The sequence below is a fragment of the Diachasmimorpha longicaudata genome, chromosome 18 (assembly GCF_034640455.1).
Source record: "Diachasmimorpha longicaudata isolate KC_UGA_2023 chromosome 18, iyDiaLong2, whole genome shotgun sequence".
NCBI classification, from domain to species: Eukaryota; Metazoa; Arthropoda; class Insecta; order Hymenoptera; family Braconidae; genus Diachasmimorpha; species Diachasmimorpha longicaudata.
The window spans coordinates 4,585,862-4,612,315 of NC_087242.1; the positions used below are offsets into that span (position 1 = coordinate 4,585,862).

A 26,454-nucleotide genomic window follows, 5' to 3' on the forward strand; every position below is an offset into this window, starting at 1 on the left:
CAATATTTCCTCGGTCTTTTGGCTTTTAAGACACATTGAAAACAATCTCAGGGCCGTAGTGAGGGGTCAGGATCCCTCGGACATAGTCGGTCATTTATGAAACGTTGAGTCATAACTTTTCATGATGAATTCCTACCACATACAATAATCATTGAACGAATTGGAAATAAAAATTAAAGGAAATCTTGACATGAATGCAACAAGAAGCTGTGTACGCTGTCTCTTCTTCGTCTTCTGAGCGTTTCAGCTTCATAGCGGCCACAGTCAACAAACATCGGTGGAAACTCGCCCCGGGGGAGACGGCGAAACAGGAGGACTGGACGAACGAGGTAAAGGAGATGAGGGCGAGCCTCCAGAAAAAAAAACATGGACTCCAGAGTTCATTATACTGGGAACGAAAAGGAGGTGCAAAAGGACGAAACGCATGAATTTTTCAGAATTTATGTGGGCACCTGATAGTTGTAACTGTTCATTCCTTCCCGAGAAATCTGACGTCTCGTGATAGTGCGATTCGATTAAATCTCTTCGTCCAGAAAAAATCCTGGTGATAATGGCAATAATCGTAATGATTTTTGTCAAATTTTCTTGTGGCGTATCTTGAGAATAGAAAACAATTGTCTTCTAATTTGATAAAATACTGAAGGTAAGAAGTATTTTAGTGATCACCATGGGAATACCTATAAACTACCATTTCTTCATTTGCTCGAACGTTCTCAAGTGCCCTCAGAGACTACAAATATTGGTCTCTGGATGGGCTGGAAGGGGACACACGACGCGTTCGTTAAACGACTCCCGACTGAAAGCTGCATCACAAGAAAATAGGAAAAAAAGCCAGTGACCACTCATCGAATTAAGTAAAACAATTTCATTAAATTGTTGATAAATTTTCGTGGACCAATTTCTTGCGTTCTTCCACTAGGCCCTGGGCCTTAGGGTTTTATTGATTTGGCGGTGCTCACAGAGTGCGGAAGTGCAATGAGCCCTCCTCTAGTTTATTTATTTAGTTATTTATTTATTATTATTATATTTTTTTATACGACTCCCTTTATATGCTCTGGTCCTCACTTTTCTCCGTTATCACATCGGTCTCATCTCGTTTTTTATTTTTAACCTGTTTTTTATTTCTCACTGACAAAAAGATCCGCAGGATCTCGAGCCGAAAAAAATATTTTTTCGGACGTTCGTCTTCTTTTAGCGAGATCTCGTGTGTCTTCAGTCTTTCGGAGAACTCAGCGGTTCTTTCACCTTGATCTCTCATTGTCTTATTTTTTGTCAACCGGAGAGGAACAAAAAAAATTGAATGACTGAAAAATAAAATGTAAAAAAGCCGGAATAAATTATTCCGAAAGCCTCCAGCCCTTGACAACTTAATTCAATCAATTAATTTCCCATTGTGTTTTATTTTTTCAACGATTTGATCTACGGCTCGACAACGAATAATTGGCGATACTTGAATTATTGAGAGATTCAACACGAGAGCGTGTAATTACGAACTACAAAGTGATTCTCAACTGCGCGAGAAAATTGAAAAGAAAAAAAATGAAAAATACGGAGAAAAAAAAATGTAGAAATACGAGAAGTTGATGCGAAACTCTAGCACACACCAAATGGTTTTCCTTTTATTTCACTTCTCTTCTTTCGCATACTCATAAATCTAGAGGCAAATAATTGCTCGGTTGGTGCCTACCTTGCGTACTTTCCGATCGGTTGGGTGTTGATTTAGCGCTGCGTTCAAAGGTCGGATGTTAGCATCTCTCGCAACTATGCGTTTGCCGGATTTTTTATTTTCTGCCCTCAGTTGGCGAGAAAAAAATCGTATCTGGCAGACAGTTTTGCACCGGCCAGGAATCTTATAACGATTCTTCCATGTTTTATGATGAAATGGTCATCCAAGTCAGAGCGCGATAATAAGGTGAGAAAGTTGGCACTGGATCGCCCGATAGAACGGCCTCTCGATCATTTACGAACTGTCAAAAATCGAATGGTCTAAACCATTAATTTTTCCGCACTGCCGTTGGCTTCGGATTGGTCTGTTACACATAACGAGACTTTACTTTCTAATTTCAGTTCTGCCTCTGCAGATGATACGAATCGATCGATATAAATTCACGAATCTGCATGCGCTCCGTCACAAAAATGATGAAAAAATATAAATTCGCGGAAAAAAAGACAAAAGTTTTTACGATGTTTTTACGGCGCTTTTGTTTGTTCCCTCTTTCCTCTCAAGCAAATTAAAGAATCATCCCCAGTTCCGGTTTTTATGTGTTTCCAGGGACACGCGGTGAGAGTTCTAAATCTTTAATAAGCCATCGTCTGTCAAACGAATGACGCAGAAGAAAAAATATAACGAATTAATGAAAAATTGTTGAGCCATCGGCAAATTGATATTTACTGATGAAAACTGTTTGTACATTGGATTTCGCAGTCGTTAATCCATGTGACGTTAATAGGACTGGACTCCAGTGGGTTCACTTGCCACCGTCTGACAGAACAAATTATTTTCCTGGCGTGCTTGAAACCCTAATTGATCAATCATCTCAAAATTAATTTTAAATTATCAGCCCTGTTGAGACATCACACCTCCAATCAGCCTCACAGATATTCCACCATTTTTCTTCGATAAAATCAGTTATATCTTGTCTGAAACTAAAGTAAAAAGAAGGCGCGAGAATTTAATTCACCCAAAGACCGTCGACGCTTAGACAGGTCCCAGGCTGATTCATCAGTCCGACTTTATACGCAGAGTGCACGAGCCCTTCGGGGCCGCAGTTTTAGGGTCGACATCAGTATGAGTACAGGGGAAGGGGGATCAGTGGGAGGGATGAATGGGGTGGGGGTTTAGAGACTGGACGCCCCCTCTTATTGCTCCCCGAGTGGCCGCAAAACGAAGTTTGATCAAATTCTACTGCGCCGGCATAAAACTGACCAGTTGGTGTTGTATATAGACAAGCCAACAGTTACTTTTCCCACTGTATGTGGCTTCCATCGGCGTTTATGCTCGCCAGTGATGGAGGGTGAGCAGTCGTTTTATGTGGCCAAAAGAATAAATGATTCATCCAAAACAGCTAGACGCCACCATTCGTCGGATAAAGGTGTATCGAAATTACATATCACTGATCCTCTCATGTATTTTTCAGAAAAATATCGGATGATAATATCGTCCATTTGATATTGATAAGATAAAAATAGAAAAGTCGTAAAACTGAAATTAAGATGGAAAAATCATTAGTTGAGTGAGGGGTGTGGTTATCATCGGTGAAGAATGTCTTTCCCTTTATGATGCCACATCTCAGATCAGATGGACCAGCATTAATGCTGTGGGTGAAATGGTACCCTAGTTTGTGGTGGAGGGATGGGGGGGTTGGTATAGCTCCTTGGGGACGTCCCAGAGACTCATTTGCCCGCTAATTGTTCCTGATTCGTCACTGGATGATAAGCAAATCCAGTTGTTTGGATGTAACAGACTCAGAGTTTGAGAATCCACCCCCTTATTCATCCCCCCACAGTGATCAATAGAAAATGTAACATCTGAAATTGAAATGATCATGTGTTTGTCCAAATGACTCGGTTTCCAAAAAAAAAACGACTCCATAAAGCAAAAGTCTCAATGATATCCCCCACAGTTTTATTGCCGGGGTCATATGGATATTGTTTTCAATAACTCGTAACATCAATCAGACTTTTGGTCGACCGTGGAAGACATAAGACTGGTAAAATACAAGTGGTTGGTCAGAATGGGCAACGCAGGATGTCCAAAATGCGGTGACCTTCTGGATGATACTGGTAAATCTAGGATTACCGTAGTGACCATCTTCTTTGCATAACGACATCCACCGGGTTCTGGGTGCTTTCACCCCTCCAGTGCAGCCCATTGACATTTCAACTTAGCCCTCACTCCACCTCCTCCCTCCCTCACCTCCTAATACTTGACCACCAACTGCGGAGTCATTCGAGTGGACAATCGCAGAGATATTCGCTCCCGACGTCTTCCCACCGATGAAACACAAAGACAGGAACAGTCTAATAATCATGAAGTTGTAATAAACAATTCAACTCTGATAAATAATTCCGACTCGGGGGAGGAATGTCCCGGACTCCGACGCGTACTAGAGTCGTAAATTCTTTGTAATCAGTCACATGACACAGTGATTATCGATATAATTGAAATGGCGGTCTAATTTTTATCCAAAAATTTTTCTCCTCTATCCCTCACGATCATCTTTTAGTGTCTGAAGACTGTAAGATGGCATCCGATGAAATATCGCTGATCATCAATCAGTTGAATGGGGTAAACCCGTTCGCACGGCAATCTTGTAAAACATTATTCTGACTAAACTGTCGTAAACGGGAGGAAATGAAAAGAGCTGCTTAATAGCTTATGTATGCAAATTCCATGAGGAGCAGCAGATTGGCGAGAGCACCTATAGCGAACGGGGGAGGGGGTGAACGTTATAGTCAGTGAGTTTTCAAGCTAGCAAATGGGGTGGATTGGAGCGGGTGGTGATGTAGAATGAGGGGTTCTCCTGGCTTTGCTTTCATCTCCGCTGTCGTATCCCTTTCTTGGATCATCTGACTATTTAATTTCGAGTATTGAGAGAGAGAGAGAGAGAGAGAGAGAGAGAGAGAGAGAGAGAGAGAGAGAGAGAGAGAGGGAGAGTCCTGAACGCGATGATGTGAGTAAATTAAATAAATGAATGTCATCAGTTCGCGAAAAATAATGCGAAAGGATTTCTTCAAAATTCAAAATTCCATTCAGCTGATTAATTACCTCGACCCTTGAATTCCTGATGATCATTTTAGGTGCCCTATTTGGACAATCACCTTTACAGAAAGTTGCCACTCCACCGCGCCCCTCCATCCACCCTTATTTACTCAATCTGTATCTCATAACGGGGGGGAGGGGGCGGCAAATAATTGTAGACGATACGGAAAGTGTCTCTGGGTTATTGCAGGACAGCCAGCACCATCATCTCTCCCCATTCAACGTAATTAAACTTGGGAGTGGAGGGTGAAAGGTGGTTGCTTTCGAAGAAGAAGGATATTCTACATCTCATCCCCTCTCGGGCCAAATGTATCATGGGATTTTGCGGCCTTTCTTCATCCAATTAATGTCGAGAAAATTATCCAGTGTTGTCTTACCACTTGCTACTCCCAATTTCATTTGCATGATAAATTATCAAACGATCTTCATTGACAGGCTCAACAAGTCTCACTGGTACCATAGAAAAAAATTGATTTTATTGTTTATTGAGGCGAATATTAAACGTAAAGTTCATACACGGGGTCGTGTAAGTGTAAAAGTTTTGGGAAAACCGGATAGTAAATATTTTAGTTGACAACATCGCGGAAAAATAAATGCTGGGAAATCTTGATTGCTTCTATTGAAGAGGGAGCTTCTTCAGAATTCTGAATGAGTGATGATTCAGGGAAGAGGATAGTTATAATCAACGGAGGAGACTGCGTGCGACTGAGACATGAATATTCATTCCATCATATTCCTGGCTAAGACAAGATAAGGATAATTATCGTAATTTTTTGTTACAATATTCATTCGATCATCCGACGACTTATGATAGGATATCCATTTTCAGAAGAGCCGATCAAAACCGGTGAACAATTTTTTTTGTTGTTCTGTGAGAAAGAGAGTGCGAAGGTCAATGCAATTGTTCACATTTTGTGAATTTATTTGTGATGGCATAATGAGGATGATAATTGTAAAAAACGTTAGGGCACCGGCGGCTTTTATTGAGCGAGAGACATAGTAATATCCGTGTGAGTTCGATTATTGATTTACATTGGTGTGTACAATTGAAAGTATCATAATCGCGGAGGGTCTGTTACACGGTACGTGATCACACTGAAAATGTGATATTGAATTCTCTAAGACTGTGATTTCGGTTAATTAGTTTGTGACAAAAATTGTACTGTTTTTCTTTCGAAACAGGAGAATGTATTCATGAAATGTTGATAAAACCAAGTTTTTCAATATTTTAACCGAAGGACCTCTGTATTGACTTGTTTATGGGTCTGTCCTTATGAATAACCGATCCTATCGTTCCAAAGTTTTACGGTTCGTCCACCAAATCGGAAAATATCAGCGAGTAATTTATTTTTTTCATTTTTATTTTCAGTTTGGGAGTGAAAAATGGAGAATCGCAGTGGTTTGAAAGGTGTAGCATATTCTCGTTTCCGGCAGGGGTGAGTCAGATGAACAGTAAATTTCTTCGTGCATTTAATTAACACCGCACACCCTTCGGATGCCGAAGAGGATGTTCAGTGTCTTTCTTTTTTCAGTAGTTTTAAGAAAGAGACGGAGATAGTTGAAAATAGAGATGAAGAGAAAAAGAAAAATTCCAGGCTTTTTCGGCGGCGAGGAGGGGGAGAGTAATTAAAAATGTTGCGTTAAATGCGGGAATGATGGGGAGGAGGGGTGAGAGGGGAGGGGAAAGGGGTTGAAAAATAATGATGAAAAAAAAGGGGATTTTTTAATTCACGCCCGGCTCCATATTTATGCCTTGACGTGCGATAATCCAACCTCTTGTGAGCCACGCCTTGAGATTCTATAATTACTCGTTTAATTACCGAACTTGATGTACGACCACGATAGGGCGCATTAATTAATTGATCCGAATATTATGTTTCATCCGTCTATTCTCGATAATCCGAAATTGTTTAAGAGTTGAGTGAGGTTTCTAGTCACTTCACTGAATTTTTATGAACAATATTGTAGACTGAACATTAAATTTTTGGGGAATTGTTGTTACTGATAAATTATTAATTAGAGTTGGCCGGGGAATGAAGGAAAAAATATGAAATCGATTGGGGAAATGAGTTTAACGAAGGGCCGGTGGATGGAGTTAATTTTCGAGTGGAATTTTTCATTGTTCATAATAATGGAATGAATGGATTTTTTGACTATGGAAAAACGAAGAATTTTCATGCATTAGCATGTCCATGTACCGCATTTCCTTATCAATGGCTGTGAGATCGGAGGCGCGCCAACGCCGAAAAAAAAATGAAATAAAGGCAAGAAAGGAATTCCCCTCTTATTCTGCTCCGCACACACTCAACTCTTCTCACTTTACACACTTATACACTTGAGGGGTCTTTTCTTTTCTTCCGCATTTGTCTCGGCCATTTCTCACGTCCTGTATTCTCCAGCTACCGAAAATTAATTCACTACTGGTGAGTTTTCAACGTGACTCTTTGTTTATCGCTTTTCATTCTTTCTCGTCACTTTGTAACGCCATTTTTTTTCTCTCCAAGCACTGACGGGTTTGAGAAAATGAGGAAGAAAAATATTGAGTGAGTGAAAGATCGTTTCATTTGGTGGAAGTCGAAGAGAAATTCAATTTTCCATTACAAGTGAAAAGAGGAGAAAATGCTTTCTGTACAGAGAGAAATATTCAATAAAAATGACTCAATTTTCTGGGGAAAATCACGAATTCTCTGACACTCGAGGGAAATGTCATTCGATTCCCAAAGTGATTGGAAAATTGACTATGAAAACACTGGAATTTTTCAAAGCCCGTGAATTGGGATTTTTTCTACAGAATTTCCCTCCGGCCATTTGACGTAATAAAAAATCATTTGTCAATTTGTCTTTTATGACATTTCCAACGCATAAATTGTGATTGGAGTCTTCAATATGCGTCGAATCGTATATTTTAATAACCATTAATCTTTTTCACCCAAGGACTTTTCCCCAATCGCGCCCGAAGCGGTGAACCATGAAGACGACAGTCGATAAGACTTACGACTCTGTCTCAGTGTTTTCCAAATAAGCCAAATAGTGAGACTATACGCACCGAGATTGGCCCACGGGACTGCCACTGTGATAAACTAAAACGCAGCGCAGTTAAGGTTCATCGATTTATTTCCTACTCCAGGGGATTCATCGAGAATTTGCATATTACATGGGTTCACCTAATTTTTTTCCTCTCTCTATTACCCCGCCAGAATATGAACGTATTTTTTACCCCGAGAACACCTCTCGGTCCATATCCTCAAAGAATCCGATGCGGTATTCTCGAATCGATGGTTTTTTTTTATCGATTTAGGGCGGTAATCAATGGGGCGCTCCTTCGCATGAAAGAAAATAGCATTCGCTGTACTTTGATTGTCCTGGGAGTGAGCGTTGTCTCAATTAAAGTGGATTTAATATATGCATCGAGTTGGTGTCTTGTGGTGCGAAGGTGTAAGGAAGGCGAATGGCCGAGGGTTCAAGAAGACACCAAGTGAGAATAAGGAGTGAGAAATTGAGAGGAATCGGGGGGGATGGAACTGCGGCTCCACCAATTCACCCCACGTGTCAATTCTCAGAGCAATCTGCCGATGCAGATTAGCGAGACTCCATCTTCATAACTTAAAATGTCTCATTATAATTTTGATTATAATTTTTTCACATTTCGCAGTCGACTCGAGTTCTTCTGATTCTGAAATTCAAGGGAAGACACCCCTGTGTATACCCAAAGGCATCAATAATGAATGTAAACCACATACACAAGTGTTTCAGGTTTTCCGACTGTGTTTTTTTTTTTGCTTTTCAAGGGGTGAGCTCTTTTTGGTATACTTATTCCATAAATCTGGCGATAAATAACGGGGCATATTGGGGATGACTTTGTGCCACACGCGGCCCTCCCCCTTTACCAAAATGACAGAAAAGAAATGAGAGAAAAAAAAATGCAGGGCCACAAATGCGCTGGAACACATTTAAAATGTATTGGGCTGTCGGTGTTTTTCTTCTTCCACTGATTTTTCTACATTTTTCATTTTGCAGGGGGATACGAATCACCCCTCTCTGAGGACCCCTATCTGGTCAAGGGGATGGTCTAAATCTCAGATGACCGAAAGATTCTACCCAAACATCTGGAACAACAGATTTGGATAAATGAGTTTATTCAAATATTCATATTTATTGCGTTTCCGGGAGATTATTTTAAACAATAATAACAATATTTCACTCTGTTTTGTTGTTTGCACTTGTGATGAGGAATATGTTGCCAATCGAGCTTAGGAAACTCCTGTGGCCTCGGGTGGGGATTAAATGTGAATTCATTTCCGGATTTCGGGGATTAATTTTCAACCCCTGAGGTCTAATATTAGATGTTCAATTTAATTCAGTCAATACTGACGATCAATGAATTTTTTTACGTCTACTCATGAAATTAACAGTGTACCCTTAACAATCAAATTATTTACCGGAAAATGACGAATGAAGCGTTCGGATGCTCCGAATTTCACGTGGAATATAAAGGGAATTGACGGAGATCGGAAAGTGTTTGAAAAAGGGAATAAAAAAACGAAGTGAGATAATGTGATAGTGAAAGGGAGTCGACTGAGGGGCAAACGGGGAGGGATCGTCAAATGGCTGTAGGCGACGAGTCCTGTGTAACCGCAAATCCGAGATCCGATAAGCCGACAATATTGTCATTCACCTTTAAACTCCCCCTCTCCTCGAACACTCTCGCTCAATCGACATAAAAAAAAATCGGATTAATTCACAAATAAATAACGCAAACGAAATCTTCTTTTTCACCGAATAAAGTGACGTTTGTGAGTTCTGTCTATTCGAATTTTCATTGATCCAGGGGAAAAGACAAATGGACTCGCTGGAGAGTGGAAATACGTTGAATGGAATCGAAAGGGAGAAGTGGAATTCTTTTATTCGCTGTTTGAGAAATTCTTTTCTCCGAGAAGAGATTTAAAATACCTTTTGAATGGTGGCTGGGGGTTTATTTCATTTGCCGTTCGCAACAAGAAAAAAAAACAACCATCATCCCCGAATATTTTTTTCTATTGGGTCTACAACAAAAAAACTGGCAAAAACATGTTCGAGAGGATATGCTATATATATGGCGTAATCGTAGAATATATTTTCGAATTTTTTTTGAGAAGAGGTGGGATAGCTTTCCGATGGGTTCGACGAACCCGTTTATTTCTCCGGAACCATTACCAACGAGTTCAGACGAGAGCTTCCGAGGATCATGGGCTTGATCTGGAGCAACCGACGGGTCCTGGAATCGATTGAACGTTTATTGTTCATTGATCTTGTTTCACAAGATCGTTTGTCAATCGATACTTCATGTTTTATCCGTATTTTTATCGTCATTCGTGATGATACCATTTAAATTCTCCCGCCATCCGCCATTGTCCGCTGATAAAAATCAACTCCCGTTGTCGTTACATCTCCGATTGAACAAATTTACCATACCATAAAAATCCGGTCACCTTTACGACTCCTCGCCGCAAAATTAATAACAAATAAAATTGTCCGGTGACATTTAACCCATCCGGAGACTTGGAAATAATTTAAATAACCGAAATATTAATAATCGCTGTCATTACGGGGGTTCACAGAACTATTTTGGTACAGCAACAATTACGGAATTATTATCTTCACCGTTGCCTCAACGATTATATTTGTCTACCCACGAAATTTCGTCTCATTTGCATTCTTAATAGAATTATTATTGGGCGAGGCCCTGAAATGTTGTTTGAACCACTGGTAGAAGTGAAATAACGATATTGTAACAGACCGACTGAGAGAGATACACGAACATGAAGAAAATAAATGATGAAGAGGGAGAGAAATTCCCGTACCTCGGGTTATACCACGAGAAATCCGAACGTCATTATATTTTTCACGATGCGCACTCCTCTCCCTGGGTACAAAATCATAGAGTAGAAGCTGTTCAACCGTGTGGGGCTCCCAGACAAAAAGTTAATCGACGTGTGGCGCAATAATTACTTTAGATGCAACCCGACAGAATTGCCAAGCGATGCATCCTGCGGTATCCTCCCACCCCAATTTTTTTTATTTATAAATATTTTTTTTCGTGCTATTCAAAAATCATATCCACCCATGCATTTAAGAGAGGATTTTCCTCACTCAATTTTGGATGAGATTACGCCTTTTATTTTTTCCAATCACAGAGAGAGAAAAAATATAGAAATTTGCATATTTATCGATTAATTTTCAGCTTAACGTCAGTATCTCGGGTATTCGAGATGTTTTTTTTTCCATCTGTGCGGGATCTAAGTGGTAGATTATTTGGCCTACCTTTCGAAAGCGTAGTGCCTCTCCTCAAATCTGTAACACATAAACATTTATCTTCGTAAACTCATGGAATTCTGATTTTTTGATTTTTCGATAATGGAAATGTGACAGGTGTTCGGTTATTATTGCGATGTGCATTCCCCCCGGGTTGTTGACGAATTTATGAGGAATAATAATGAACTCTTTGGGTTATTTTGGTGTGGATTAAGGTGGCTCTGGCCTCGGGTCGGTACATGACCGACCGAGACGCTCCGGAAGCCAAAAAGAACGAAAAACTTCGGAGATACAGTTGCTTCTCATCAGCTATATTTATATTAAAAAAAAGAGATGAAATTTCTACGTAAGATGGACCAGAGGAAGATTATCAAGAGGGCTATCCCTCTACCAGGAATATAGGCCCAATTTCGAAGCCAGGGGCCCCCGCATTATAGTCCCTGGGTGAATCAACTTTTCCAAAGTCTAATAAGCAATTTGGTGGGAGAGAAAGACGGTACGGTGAATTTACCGAAGGTAAAATTGGACAGAGAGAGGCATTTTTAGAACGTACCGTGAAAAAAAAATTATCATAGCGAGATTAAACTGAGGAAAAAAATTATTTCCCCCAAAGCAGATTGTACATTCAACAATTTACTCCAGGAAGTAAAATAAAATACTGTAAATTAATCTGTAGTCGAATTTCCACGTATTTAACGGACATTCATTCAATGGAAAGGCAAATTTATTTGGATAATAAATCCAAATGCTTCACTTCCTGAAAAATTTCGAGTAAATCGATCGAAGCCGTTGATCGAGTGCAACTCAAGAAGAAGTTCCACGAAGAATTTAATTAAATAACAAAAATCATTGGAATACCAAATTGCAGAATTCTTTAAAATCCCAACAGAATGAAATTCCGAGGATGAGCGCAATTTCTGGAGCCGTTCGTTTTAAAAATATTTAACAGCAAAACACCTGCCAGGAATTGGCCAGTATAATGGGTATTTTCATTAGTTCTGGATCGAAGATCAGAGGCAAACTAGAATGATGTTGTTTTTTTTTTCTCCTCATCGCGATGAAAAAGATCGGGAGAATAAAAATAAGAGAAATGAAACGAAGGGCATTCCAGAGCGAGTGGAGATATACGTTGAGAGAATTTACCCGGGTGGTATACAACGGGAAAAACATTCGCGAATCTTTCGCAATGATGAAGAAGAGGAGTGAATGGTAAGGGGAAACGAGATGTTCTCTGTTCTGGGCCACGTGATGTTGTTCAGTGTGTTCGAAATACGCGGGAGGCCGTGAAAAACGAACAAATACTGTCCTGCGCACGTCCACTCGGTTCGTGCCGATCGAGTTCCGAAGCGGAACGAATGGTCCACGGAATTTATCGGCAAATAAAGTACGTCATTAGGCACTCGTTACCCCCAAAACCGACTTTTTTTGTCATTTCTTTTATTGCTATTTCGGCTGTCCAGAAACACTCGAGTATTTCATCCGCCGATTTTTGATTTTAAGGAACTTCCGCAGGGGCTAGAGGGTGGAAATTTCGGGGCTATATTCTTCAGAAGATTATGATTATCCTCCGGAAGTCCTGAAGGAAAGAGCCCGACGGATATTTCCGAAGAAAATATTTAAAAAAGTGGAATCGGTGCGACGAACAAAAAAAATTCTGGGACATGACGTCTATGTTGACTGTTATAAAGTAATTTAAATATTGAAAATAATTAATGATGATGATGTAGGATCGTGGCCCATGTGAACCAGAACATGGACCAGCTGAATGACGTGGTACACTGCGGAGGACTCAATAAATAGAGGCAAAGCTGATTTAATTTCCCGCCTCTGTAATTGAATGTTACCAGTCTGACTGTCCCAAGTTTCATGTGTCACGTTACTATGTCAAATACAAAGCAGAACCTGAAGCCCGAAAATTATTATTCCGTCATTTTCCTCTCTCGTCCCACGAAACTCGATAAAACCTCCCCAAATTAACCCCTCGAAATAATTCAGTCAGAAAAAAGCAATTGTTACGTCATTCGCGCGATTGAGAACGTGATCCAGCTGATGCTGAACCCCTGATGTAACCCAATGACGTCATACACTTGAACTAAAGCATAAACGTAGGAAAACTAGGAAAGGTCTCACCGAAGGTGGCGAAGACCGGAGTTTCGTTCGGTCACGAAGTCGAGTCCGTTATAGGGCTGTTGGTTTGGCTCCTGAATAAGGATCTCCAAGTCCTTGTGTTGCACAAGTGGAAGGTAACCTGCTCGTTAGGAATTCCATCCGACAGCCCTCGTATAAATTCAGGGACCGTGGCACGTGTTCCTGGCCTCAGGCACGTTATCATCTAATCCCAGACAATGACCGCAAATACATATTTGGGACTTGTATTTTTGACGGTTGAATTTCGGGGCGAAATAACACGCGATAAAAATTAAATTCTACATTTTTCACTTTCTTTATACACAAAAATGGGGAAGCTAATTGCAATCAATGACTTCATCGTCTCCCCGAAATGACGTGAAATCCAAAATGATTGTGCCACTGAATTTTGGGGTGAATGGCCCCTCGTAAATTGACGACGAATTATTCAAGTGCTAGTACTTTTTGGGTTGACACTAAATCACGTGCAATGAATATGAATTCTTAAATTATGATGTTATAAATTTACCAATGTTGAATAACAGATGTACACGAATATCGGATTTTAATCCTTTCCTTTTATACATTCGTTCAGGGGATAAGTTCCTAAGATTTGTGGCGTCCACCCCCTGGGGTTATACTTATGAGCGTTGGGTGGTGTTTTTCGAGACTCGACAAATCTGACTTTTATCGCCCCGCGAAAAATTCAATATAGGCTGTCTGACCGAGTTAAGTTCAACATTTGTTAATAAATAGCCTGAGAAATCGTTAGCGATGTAAAATAAATACGGTATCTCCCCGATAATCGAAAATTCATGAAATTCGCTCGATGCTGGAGCGATCGAAAATCCATTCGTGAAAGCGAGTGCTTGCGAAAAGAAAGGGAAAGACAGTGACGATGAGAAAGGGCAAGGGTCTCGGCGTAGTGGGCCGGTTGACCTCCTCGGGTAATAAGAATAAATGTGATTCTATTACCGGTTCAATTGTTACGACGGCGCGATAGGCCGCTCCCCAAAGTGGCGAAGGTGGGTGAGAAGAGAATAGTAAAAAAAAAGAGCTCAAAGGAAATCGCTGTAGAATATAGAGAGATAGGATCATAAAGGGCTTCTTTGGGAACCGCTTTACTTGGAGATCCTTATTGCCCATCAGCCTGGGACTCATTCTTACCACATAAACGGCACGATAACGATCAAAAGCCAGCCGCGAATAACGAAAAGCCATTCCATCAATGATTTTCCAATTACTATGATTTTATTTCCCAAAATTATCGTAATTAATCAAGTCCTACGTCACCGCGAGCTCATTGAAACCTTTACGATGATTTCATCAATTTTATTTACATTTCACTTGATGTTGAGATTGTTTATTTATGGAAATTTACTCACCGTGCGTTGACGGATGTTGGATTGCCCACGTCGTCCATGGGTGGCTTCCTAGAATGAAACCACGAATGAAATTCGTTATTGCTCGCTTGCAGCATAATTGCGGTATGCGGATTGTAAGTGCTGTACAAGTTCGCAGTTGTTTGCCACATTCTGCTGTAACTCTCCACGTCCATGTCTTAATAACCGATTATTTATTTTCCCACTCACTAGTCTCAATCCCTTCAAAATAAACAATCAACAGTCTCAATTATCAATCCCTCCATTAATTCATGAGCCGAATAATAGTCAAGAGATCAAAGTTCATTGTCGTGAAATTCACTCATCAGGTCAACAACTTCACTAAAATATCGATAACATCATCAACAAATGCACCGATTACCGACCATTCGATTGATTACCTCATTGGGCTCGTGCGATTTTTATTTATTTTTCATTCGAAAAAGAGAAAGAGAGAGAGAACTTTTTGACTGCACGTACAGCAGCCAAATGTGATGTTGTGGTGTCGCGTGTTGGCCTCGTGGCCCCGGAGCCGGTTATAACCAACCCTTATGATCATCCCCTCCCCACTCAAGCAAGAGGGTTGATCTCAAAACCGACAACTGCGCACCATTCCACATTTCTCTGGCTCTTTCCGTTTTTGCCGTTCCCCCACTCTTCGCGGGGAAAAAAAAAAATTCTCACCACAGGAAAGATCGTGGAACGTGCCACGGGGGATGCTCCATCTTCATTTGCGTGGGGGAAGAGACCTGTTCTCCCTCCCCCCAATCATCCCCATCCCCTTCCCGCACCCCCGCGGACGTACCAAACCCCGTGGCGACAATAAAAGTCAGTGTCTTGTGTCATGCTACTTTGTTCACCTCCCTACGACTCTGCGAGATAACTCGCAAGGGTCACTATCGAAATTCGTGTTTTTGAAATTTATTTATTCAGTGATTTTTACGGTGCACCACTGAAAAATTGCTGATTAAATTTTCGGACGGTGGACACTTTTAGGAGGGAAACGTGTTATGGCCGACTCGAGGGGGTGCATTGAGGGTAATTCTATGGTTACAATCTTTATATTGAATTATATCAATTTCATTAATTGGATGATTTCTCAATTTAGAAAAAAAATCGCTCGAATGTACAAATTTAAGTGAAAGGTCACCTGGCATTCCCAATTCATGATGAAATTCCCAATTACACAAGAACAACCACCTTAATCGTAAACCAGTCGCCACCTAGACTTGAGCTACATCGGGTGCCTTCTAAAAAGCCTGAATTTCCACCGACTTTTACCTTCCACCATTCGGTGATAAATTGCCGATCGTTTCCGTAATTCTGGGGCGAATCCGGTGATCGGGAATTTTACGGAACTGTCACGGAATTTTTCCAGAAAACTCCGGCAAAATAGCGTATCATTCCCGTAATCCAGTTATATATTTTTTGGTAATTTGTGTAGATTTCGATAATCTTTGAATTTACTGAAGGAACAGAGGTACTTTAAATCGAGAACTCGGTGACTCTTTGTCTCTCATCTTGATTCGTCTCCGTGGGCGGCGTAAATACAGAGAGCGTCGACTTTTCTCAATCGTTAGCTCGTTCCACGTATGAACGTCCGACAACACGAGCACACATCGAGTTTAGCAGTTTGATTCTATATAAGGGAGTACATAGAATGATTATAAATAAAAGACGTTGAAAATTCACCGTCAAGTTGAATTAATAGTCAATTTCTGCTAATTGCGAGTCGCGCGGAATGAAAGTTGGAATGAAGAATGGAGACTCGAAATAATTCAAAGGGGTGGAAAAAAAATGACGTTGATATTGGTAGAATGGATAAATAAATAAATGGGGGGGGGGATGGATTTGAAAATAAAATGTCAATGATATCATAAAAAATTTCTTCCGTGTAAAATGTCCCTTTGCGGATCCATCATCAAAGTTCCACTACCGATTAATCGAGTCCGTCGCACGTCTACCCCGATGCATTCTTCATTTCTTTTATCATTCGGGTGAATAAGAAGAGGAGAACGGGCCTCTCTCATCCCTCGGAAATACTCAAACGGTTAACGCTGGTACATTTATTTTTTACTCCTCAGAACGTTTTGCAATGACGAAATGATGAAGAAATGGGAACATGGAGTTTGGTAATTTTACATAAAGAAATTGTGTACTTCAATTAGCAAAATGTGTAGAACAATTAAAGACGAACAAGTAATTAATTTGAATCCCTAGTGTTCCCCCCAGGTCAACTCTCATTTTCCCCAAAAATTTGGAAATTTCATCGTCAATGTTTTCCCCAATTAACCCGATCCCCCAATTATCCCCTCATTTTCCAAAATCACCAACTCAATGAACCTCGAAACCTCTCCCCACCCTGCCATTAAAATTCCAGAGCATTTTTCGCCGAAGAATATCGCAAGATAGAAACATAAATTTAAGAAACATGAACACGATAAAAAAAATTATGTACTTTAATAACTCGATGTAATACCAATTAAAGATTGCTACAGTGGGAGGGGGAGAGGGGGTGTGGGGAGAGGAATGACGAGGGCAGGGCTATTAGTACCTCTTCGTCTTTTTGTCACTAAAGTGAAATGCGGTGAGACGAGTCCCCCGTGTAGTCTCTGATCGACAGAAGAGACACGAGACACAGCAAAAAAAAATTAATAAAAAAACAAGTAAAGGATACATACGAAGTGCGATGGTGGATACCAGAGAGAATATCCTATACCAAATTGAATTGGTACCGCGTATTCGTTTGTGAATCCTGTGGCGCGCGCGAGTGAGGACCGATCGACGGTAGTTCGTTTATACCAGAACTTTATACCCGTCCCTCATTCCACTGCCATTTTCGGAAAAGCAGCATTTTACTTCCAGAGGCCGATCACAGCGCCGGCAAATGAAAGAATATAAAGGATAAACAAAGGGAGGTGAGAGCGACGCAAGAGTAGACGAGATGGGGCTTTGGTATTTTGTAAGATCACGAGGAGGGGGAGAGGGAGGCAAAAAATTATTTGTCAATTAAAATTATAAGAGTCAACATTATCGCCGTACCGGGGAGACCAATCGGTGAGAATAAATTTTTACGACATCGAAGGGACGTCGCATTTGACGGATCAGAGGTGGAACGAGAAAAACAGAAAATAAAAAATTAAATAAATTGTGGGGATGAATTTGTAAATTTTCTGGCCTTTTTGTGGAAGAGGGAAATAGTTTAATAAAAACTAATAGTGATTTATTCAAACGCTCTCGTGTGATTTGACACGCCAGCAGATGTAATGAATAAAATCTCGTGGTTCCGACGATTTAAATAATATTATTTCATCGCGTCGTCACGTCTGTGTCTGTCTGTGTTATATATTCGTTATCAAGTCGTGTTGTCCCCCCTAAAAGACGAATCGACGTTAATAACGAGTCTAACTTCCGTCTCTGGTTAACTGGGGCTCGCGCCTTGCACTGATGCTGTTTATGGCCGCTCATAACGCCCCATAAATCAGTCCCCTCTTAACACTGCCCTCGTCGTGAGTCGAACCGCCTTTTCTCACTTTATTCGTCAAAAAAAGGGTCAGAAGAAGACGATTTTTATCTTCGATCAAGCCTCGTGCTTTTTCCTCAGAAAAAAAAAACGTAGAAAAATTAATCACAAGTGTAGCCCTTTGACTTCCGAGCCCTAGCGACGTTGGGCCCTGACCTTCGAACTGGTCACACCTTCAATCACCTCCGGACGTCACCAATTATTCCGGAAACTTTGGCCACATGATCGCAGGGCTCGTGCTGCCCTTGTAGATCCCTCAGAGGGTTAAACAAAAATTCTCAAAATATGTAAAACTCGATAAAAGTTATAACTACAGGTGGATGCAGCTACCGGGATGGCACAGGGGGCACCAGAGCTGTGGTCGGTCCCCGTTGGGGTTCTCCCATTCAACCGGTGGCTCTCTGACTCGCCCACTCACCCGTTCATTCATACGCACCGCACGCGATTTGAATCGATAAGCAAAATCCCGAAGAAGAGGCTATTGCTGTTTCTCCACTCCCCTCGTGCCACCCCTTCCCCACCACCTTCACACATTATTTCTCTCTTCGCGAGAACAAGCCAACACTTGTCTCTATTGTCTTGCAAAATGACAGGGGAAACGTTTTGTTTGGAAGAAAAAAAAATACAACCCTTTTTGACTCTTTGGGACACGCGATTTTTCCCCTCCCGCCGCCCCTCTGCTCGTGACAATCGTTCTGCATTATTATATACAAAATGGAGCTGAAGGGTGTGGAGATAGAGCTCATCAGACATGCAGTAATGCACTCGCACCCAACGAGGAGAAAATTATCAAAGGAATTTATTAACCATTGTTATTTTCTCAGTCACTTTCGGTTAAAATTATCCTCAAAATATATACCTTCGTCCTTTTTTCGAATTTTATTCACAATGAGAACGACAGGTAGATCGTACACCAAGAGATATTTTTGTTAAAATTATACCAACGTGCAGTGAAAGTTTATTATGAGAAAAATCAATTTTATTTTGGGCCCCAGTGGCCTGAGGGATTCTAACCCCTCACTACGGGCCTGATGTTGTTTTGAATGTCTCGCAGAACTATTCCTTCGAATCCTCCCCAGTAAACCCTTTTAATATTATTCTCTTGGATATATTGTAATTGAATAATCCCATCAATACCTAATGATGAGATAATTAAATTGAAAATTCACTCTTCCACAGCCTGAATCGTTCAAGCGTCACTAATTCGCTAGTAGCCGTTGAATCTCGCAGTACCGAGCCTCCGAGACACAGAGAGTTGATTTATATCTCTTTGAAAAAACGAGGTTAAAAGGAATGAAGTGAAGGAGAGGCACGAAGAGGAGCCGAAGAGGTTGAAAAAAAAAGAGTTTATAAGTCTTTCCTCATTCAGTTTGCCGGCTCCACTTGTTGGTTGGGTCTCTCGGCTGGACCGATGGGGGGCCCCTCACGTATGTAACTTCACCATTGAACAATGGAATTGCAACGCAACCGTCAATCTCCCTCTATCAATCACCAATGAACTGTATAGCGAGAGGACTTTCCGTAGGTATTTTATGGATACCTCGGCGAACTCTTCTTTAGTGTTTCATCTCCTCCAAGTTGGATTCTTACGCCTCATTAAATTATTTTTCCGAGCAATTTCTCAGTTTTGGCGGCGGTGGCTAAGCTATGGATATATTATACGTTAAAAATTCTACGGGGCGATTTGGATGATTATTTCAACCCTTGCTACTGACCCCCACACCCGACCCTCGTTACACCATAGTTAACCCCCGCCCTCCCCTTTTTGGCGAAATTTATGGAGCCCCCAATCGATGAATTCTACTCTCTCTTCTCAGCTTCGAGTCTATATTGGACCCCTGCCCCATCACTAAGACTGTCAATTCGTCGATTATTTGAATATTCAAATAATTTGATAATGAGATAAACGTAGATTGGCTTCACTCGTATCAATAAACAAAAAATAACGAATAGTGAAAGTCTCACCTGTCCGTCCAGCAGAGAGCGTCATCTCGATACCTGAGAACAAAAAATTTTATAATTAATTTTCTCGTGTGAAAAAAAATTAATGATATGCTTCGCTGAGCCGAATTTCCACTCAGGAACCTCATAAGCCTTTAACTAATTTTTGTTTTTCATTTAATACTGGAAAGAATACTTTGTTGGTGAGGAACAAAAAAAATATGACTCACGAAAATCGACAGTATATATTTTATTGGCTAATTCGTTGTTGCACGAGGGGGTTTCCCCGAGTTTTCAATTTTTTTTCCTTTTCCGTTGACTGCGCGAGCCCGTGTCACCAGCTTACAGGGAAAAGCTTTTACATGAAAGCTTTCCGAGCGATGAATAAGATCGCTCGTCGTAAATTGTGCGCCAAAGCTAATCTCGCGCTCGAGTGGCCGTCTGCATCTCCCCTTGGCATTGCTTTACAATATTTTTCTCCTCACTTCATAGCCCTTCGCAGGGAGAGAAATATTCAGTAAAAAATTACCGAACAATTCACGTAATGCACAATGAAAAATCGTTTTCTGACTTTCTCATACGATAGAAAGACAAGAAATTTAATTTTATTCACATATTTATTTTCAAATAATACATAATACATAATACATTATACATTATATAAGTATAATATATTACCCACAATTCACACACGAAAAAAATAGGGGTCCGTAATTTTTTATGTTTTTTTTTTGGAATTTTTGCTGAACTTTTCTCATCCCCTGCGAATCGCCATTTCATTGGTGAATAATTGAACATTTATGAGGGAGAAAAAATAATTCAGAATTAAATGTTCATCTGAGGTACTGTGAAAACGTGAATGAATGCACCAGAGGGGGCTTAGAGGAGGGGTGAAGGGCTGTCATCGGTACATGATTTAAAGCCAAATATTACCGCAGAAATCGCATTCTTAGGATCGAGGGAACGTCCGTGGAATGAGTGAGGGGGTGGATATACCATTGAGGGCATTTAGACACGTAGAGTGTGGGTTTATTACCGCATGAGAACGACCGAAATGGCCATAAGGGTTCGTGGAACATTGATTTAATACTCGAGTAATTGGGCGATGTGTTTCCGGACGTCTCTATAAGACTAGAGTAGTGCCAAATATGAGTTTTCACGAAACGTTTGTCCCTCATTACCAGACAATCGATCCTCCTACAATTACGATCAACCGAAAATTCAACCCAGAGAGGGAAAAAAAATGTTAAAATCCACATTCGGTAAAGTGATTGTTTAAAACCCATTAAGATAACAATCACAACACCTTTTAATACTATCGGTAAACATCACCTCGCGTGCAGTAAATTGACGGCCTTCCAACAGTTGTAAAAAATCTCAATGACCTGTTCACCATCGGCGAACCCTCAAAATCTTCCTCGTTATTATTTTTCATTTCCAATGTTATAAAAAAATATTTCCCCAGGAATGAGAGGATTTTTTATGCTACACTTTGCACTGCGTCCCGGAATATTTCGCACGTGTTTCCTGCAATGTCGTTTATCCCAGGAAAGGTATTGAAATAAATACAGGGGTGGGGACAGGGGGGATGAGGGGGTGAGATGTTTTAAACACAAAAGGGACCGCAAACGCGTGTCTCTATAATAGTCAAGAGAGGAATCATAATGCGTAAAGCTTTGTGACTCCTACCACCACACGTTTTCCAATACGAATGGCATCATGTGTGTGAATTTCTATATACAAACATTCGAGTCGAAGTTTTGTAAGCCAACACCGGGTGTACGAAATGTCCGAGTATTCACTGGGAGAACAACCCTCCAATTTCAAGTTTTGAGTCGAGGGAATTTGGAATTTTCGATCGAATACGGAAAACGTGAAACTTTGACGTAATGAGAATTCGATCTGCTGTGTCGCATAACAAATGTTGCTTGAAAATAAAATTCAGAAATCGCTAAAATATTTTTCTACTGTGAAAATTTATGGAGGAGTATGAACGTGAACGTGTGCTTTCGAATATTTGATAGCACTTCACGTGAAAAATGGAATTTTTGTTTAAATTGTAGGATAAAAAATGGGGAAAATGGTGTGTCGTAGGTGGAATGGGTTTTAATGTATGAGATTTGGGGCTCGTTGTAATTCTCAATAATAACCCGGGAAACTAATGAAAGGTAAAACAGGTGGACGGGGAAAAAAATAATGAATAAAGGGGAATTCCACGATACTCAGACGGCTGGCGAATTCGGAGAACGGTTTCAGTTCGAATTTATTAAACAAAAAGTGTGGATCCGATGGTAGAGAGCACGAGAGGTGGGAGGAGACGATACCATGGATATGCAGCCATGATTGAACACGGAAAAACGATGATGAGAAGCCACAGGATTCCCGAGAACGTTGATCCAGCGATGACGGGAATGTCATTCGACCGGTGAACGAATAAATCCGGGGTGAGACAGAGCCTTAAATGGTCTTCACCATAGGATTCTCCTCGTGGTTTTCAGATACCCCAACAATTTTCAACCTCATTTTTAAATAAACTGTGAGAAAATGAGAACGACCGACGGGACCCTGATGAAATGCTGGTGGTGGTCTCCATAAAATGATTTCATAAGTCAAATGTAAAGTCATGAAATCTTATGAAATCATTCGGAACCGTTGAAACCGGAAGATTTCATTGATCGAGATCGGGATTTTCCCATTACTCGATAGTACTTTCACTCAGAATTTCTCTCTGGAATTCCTGATCAATGATACGCAATTTTTATTAAACTCATTATGTCGCCGTGCGGCCGATCCTAATTCCCGGGTATCGGAGATCTCTATTTATTTAACAACAATATTTTACTCGATACTGAGGCCGCGAGTGAACCGGAAACCTTGTCCTATTTGACTAATCTCCGCATGTAAAATTCTCGTTCGAAACACTTAAATTTTTAGGACTTGACCTCTCGGAGATCGTGAGAATATCAGGCACTTGCCGATTTCCGATAATTCCGCGTATATAACCGCACGTTCTGGTATGAACGATCATTAGAAAATTCAGTCGTTCGACGAATTTGTTTATACGACAAGTGACCGGAAAAATTGATCATGAAGTCCATTGTCTGTTGTCTACTGATCGCGTCGGTACTGGTGGCTGTAGCTGATATGGTAAACAATTAATTTCCCTTTATTAAGTTCTGCTCATTAGATATTGAGCTGATGGTCTACAGATTATTTCTGTCGCGGAAATTTTTACCGCAGGATATTTTTGTCGTGGAACGTCGGGGAATCGGTTGATAGATAATTTAATTTATTTGCAGGCTCGTGTCCCTTCTCGGGTGATGGTTTATCATCACGGAAAAAATTACGACGAACCACAACCAGATTACAATAGAGATCCGAGACCTGTCGACCGGATGAACTATCGAGAACCATATGGCGGGCGTTTATACTATTTTTAATGAAGTTTAAGTCAATCAGTTTTTCATTTTACAAACACGAGAATAAAGTAATTATCCGTTAATAAGTTTTAAATACCAAATAAAATACAAAAAAGGAAATTCTGTTGTTCTCAGCACAATTATTTTTTATCGCAAACAATTAACGAAAATTCCGATTTTTTAAATGGAACTGAACTATCGATAAATTGGCGCTACCGATCAGCCGTGAAACAATAACAAATAGCGAGGTGAGAGATGCAAATGAAGATATCCCCTATCGTAGCTACACGAGGTTGGTAGCTCAGTCCCACGGGTACTAACCACGTGCCACACGTGGAACAGAGAAAGAAATTCATACACACGAAGTTGGAGAGATACAAACATATACTGAACATGAAAAATAAAACAGTCGGGGAGAGTTGTCTGTGACCAGACAAACCGGCGCCAGTCGGCACCTCATCCTCGTATCGTATCGTCAATAAATCTAAACGCTGCCTCATTACTAAACTTGTCTCTTTAATTGAAATCTCGTGTTTTTCCGAAATCTCGTGTGGATACACCAACTACTTATTTTTAGTCATGTTTGCACTTTTTTGCTGCTGAAGGAAAAATATTGCATCCAATCGAATGAAGTGGAAGAAACTATTGGAAATTAATTAACCATTTCGTCGGGAAAAAATTACTTCGTCAGAGAATTTACAAAGAATTTCATCTCCGACAGTCGACATCGGGAAAAATGACGTGTTGAATCGAATCGAATCGTCGTCTTTCGACTTCGAATTTGACGTTTAACTCCTCAGATCAAACTAGTTGATTTCTTGCTCATTACTTACAATGAACAAGACGATTTTTTTCCTCTTCATTTGATCCTTTTTCAACGCGAAGACATTCACAGTAGCAATTATAGATTATTATAAAATACCATCCGTTCCATTCCTGACACTTACCCTCCGCAGATCTATAGATCTCACTGAATATCTATCCAGCTCTCTTATTCCCTTGTGATCGTCAATACTGAAATCTTTGTCTCTTTTTCCTGGAGACGAGGACAGAACTGGGCCTTTTTATCAACAGCGTGTGTCTGCAAGCCATAAAGCAGCTTCGTCCGGTTTGACGAAGCCAACAAGAAAATACTCGTACGTTATTTTTCATCTCTCTTCCACCAACTTCGACACATCCCATTGGTGAGATCTCTAAAACGTGCTGGTAGAGGTTATGTACGTATTACTTCACTGCCGACTGTAGGTACTCGTACGAACAGTGAGAGAGAGAGAGAGAGAGAGGAAAAAAAATACAATTACGGGCGTCGAGTATTTCTTCTAGAGTTATGACTTCTTTCGTATGAAATTTCGCAATTTATTTTCTACTTTGTAGCAATAATCATAATTTTTCATTATAGTAATAATCCTTGGTGGATTTTTGAAATGAGGTTGAATGGTTATCGCCGTCACTGATCACTATCAGTGAGACTAGTTGGGAAACGAATAAACGGAGAGTTGATTAAAAATGTAGGTTATGAATCCATTTTGGTTCACCTGCCAACTTAAGGTACTTGGTGAGTGGGTTCATGGCAACAGGGTTGACAAATCGATGTCAACCCTCTCTATCCGTACCCACAAGTGATCTCCGAATAGTGGCGAAAGGATGTCGAAATGTTTGAAACCGAGTAAAACACATCAACGACTTTTTCGCATTCTCATCCTCGACGCTATAACGGGGGAATCCTTCCGAGAGTTTATGCCGGATAAAAAAGCCGACGATACCAATCGGCCAGCCTCGAACGATTAGCTCCAGGCTACCGAGAGCCTCTTCTTCAGCTACTTCAACGTCCAAATATATTTACGTCTCTTTCTTAATTCAACGGCCACATCGGGTTACCCGGTTTTTTTTATCGAATCAACGTCTTTACGATCGTCGTAAGATACCATGAAAATTACAAGTCAACTCGTATGAGAGGGTAATAATATATAATATATTTAATGCGTAATGATGGCGCTCGGTAGAGGGTGCAGGACCTTTCCGCGTGAAGCCACGAAAAACCTGGTTGAGGAGGTGATGGGGCTGGGTAGAGTGAGGCTCCGCTCGCTAGTGGGACTCATTACTGGCCCCTGGACTCTTATCCGGTGGAAATAGTCTGGGGAAAGGACCCCACGGACCCAAAAGGTGGACTCACACTGGAGGATCCGCACCACCTGAGCACTAGATCCTGGGGTGTGGACGGTATCCGGTGGGATGTCTTCAGGACCCTTTGCATTGAGGATATAAGGGATAAAGGGTGCCACATAACCGGAAGGCCCTTTGCCCCTCCTCAAATTGGGTCCAACATAAAAAAAATTATTTGAACCTCAGAATCTGGGAAGAAAAATGCTGAAGTCCATTGAAAGCAAAGAATTATTGATTTCCTCAGTTGAAACAACTGTTGACCTGGAAAATTGCATTATTTATCGGTCGATTGAAAGTGGAAAAGAAGTCAATGTTCGTAAATACAGGAGATTCATGTGAGACTTGTCTCCTCGGTCCAGCTGAGAGCCACGGCGTCTCCCGCGATGATCACCGAGTTTGAAGAAAGAGGAAGAAAAGTACATGAGAGATCCCTGGGACGAGATCCTATGAATAATACACGCGCGGTACAATTAGCTCCGCCGTTTCCAATTTAATCGACGAATTATCAACCCTTCAGGGAACCAGCGCACGAGACCTGTTCTCTCTCCCACCCTTTTCCCTGTCGTTTTATTGCCATCGAGAAACACGGAATTGAGGGAAAATCAACGATAATGCAGTAGAACCTGTCATGAGTTCTTGAATTATCAGAGTAAATTTCAGCGAAACGATTGAGATTATGACTTCAGATAATGAATGGAGAGAATAGCGAAGGGTTAAATATAAACATAAACTGATTTTGTTTATTTCGGAGGGGAGAACATTATCGCACATGTGTGGGAAGTAATTTATACCGAGTGTTGCTACTGCTTTCGACTGGAGAAAAAATTTATAACGGATCCTTTAGGT

General features: G+C 40.7%; 2 protein-coding genes and 1 long non-coding RNA gene across 7 annotated transcripts in view; 2 read left to right on the forward strand and 1 right to left on the reverse strand.

The window, feature by feature from the left end:
- Positions 1–6,341, forward strand: part of LOC135170963 (ubiquinone biosynthesis O-methyltransferase, mitochondrial) — a 49,472-nt gene extending 43,131 nt beyond the window's left edge. Inside the window, exon 6 of the transcript XR_010300462.1 lies at positions 6,132–6,341. The gene's annotated coding sequence lies outside the window, so the exon portion shown is untranslated. The remainder of the gene's footprint in view (positions 1–6,131) is intronic.
- Trh (trachealess) overlaps positions 1–26,454 on the reverse strand; it is a 74,477-nt gene that overhangs the window by 41,302 nt on the left and 6,721 nt on the right. Inside the window, exons 1-4 of one of the 5 annotated variants that reach the window (XM_064137192.1) lie at positions 24,393–24,598; positions 20,051–20,083; positions 14,566–14,613; positions 11,063–11,092 (exon numbers count right to left, since the gene is read on the reverse strand). In XM_064137192.1, the coding sequence (XP_063993262.1) occupies positions 11,063–11,092; positions 14,566–14,603 (68 nt within the window). In that variant the 5' untranslated portion in view covers positions 14,604–14,613; positions 20,051–20,083; positions 24,393–24,598. Of the gene's footprint in view, positions 1–11,062; positions 11,093–14,565; positions 14,614–20,050; positions 20,084–24,392; positions 24,599–26,454 lie in introns of those variants that run through there. The other 4 variants (XM_064137186.1, XM_064137188.1, XM_064137187.1 and 1 more) reach the window with 4 other exon arrangements.
- Positions 21,718–23,565, forward strand: LOC135170967 (uncharacterized). Its single transcript, XR_010300463.1, has 2 exons — positions 21,718–23,173; positions 23,326–23,565. It is a non-coding gene; the product is annotated as an uncharacterized LOC135170967 (long non-coding RNA).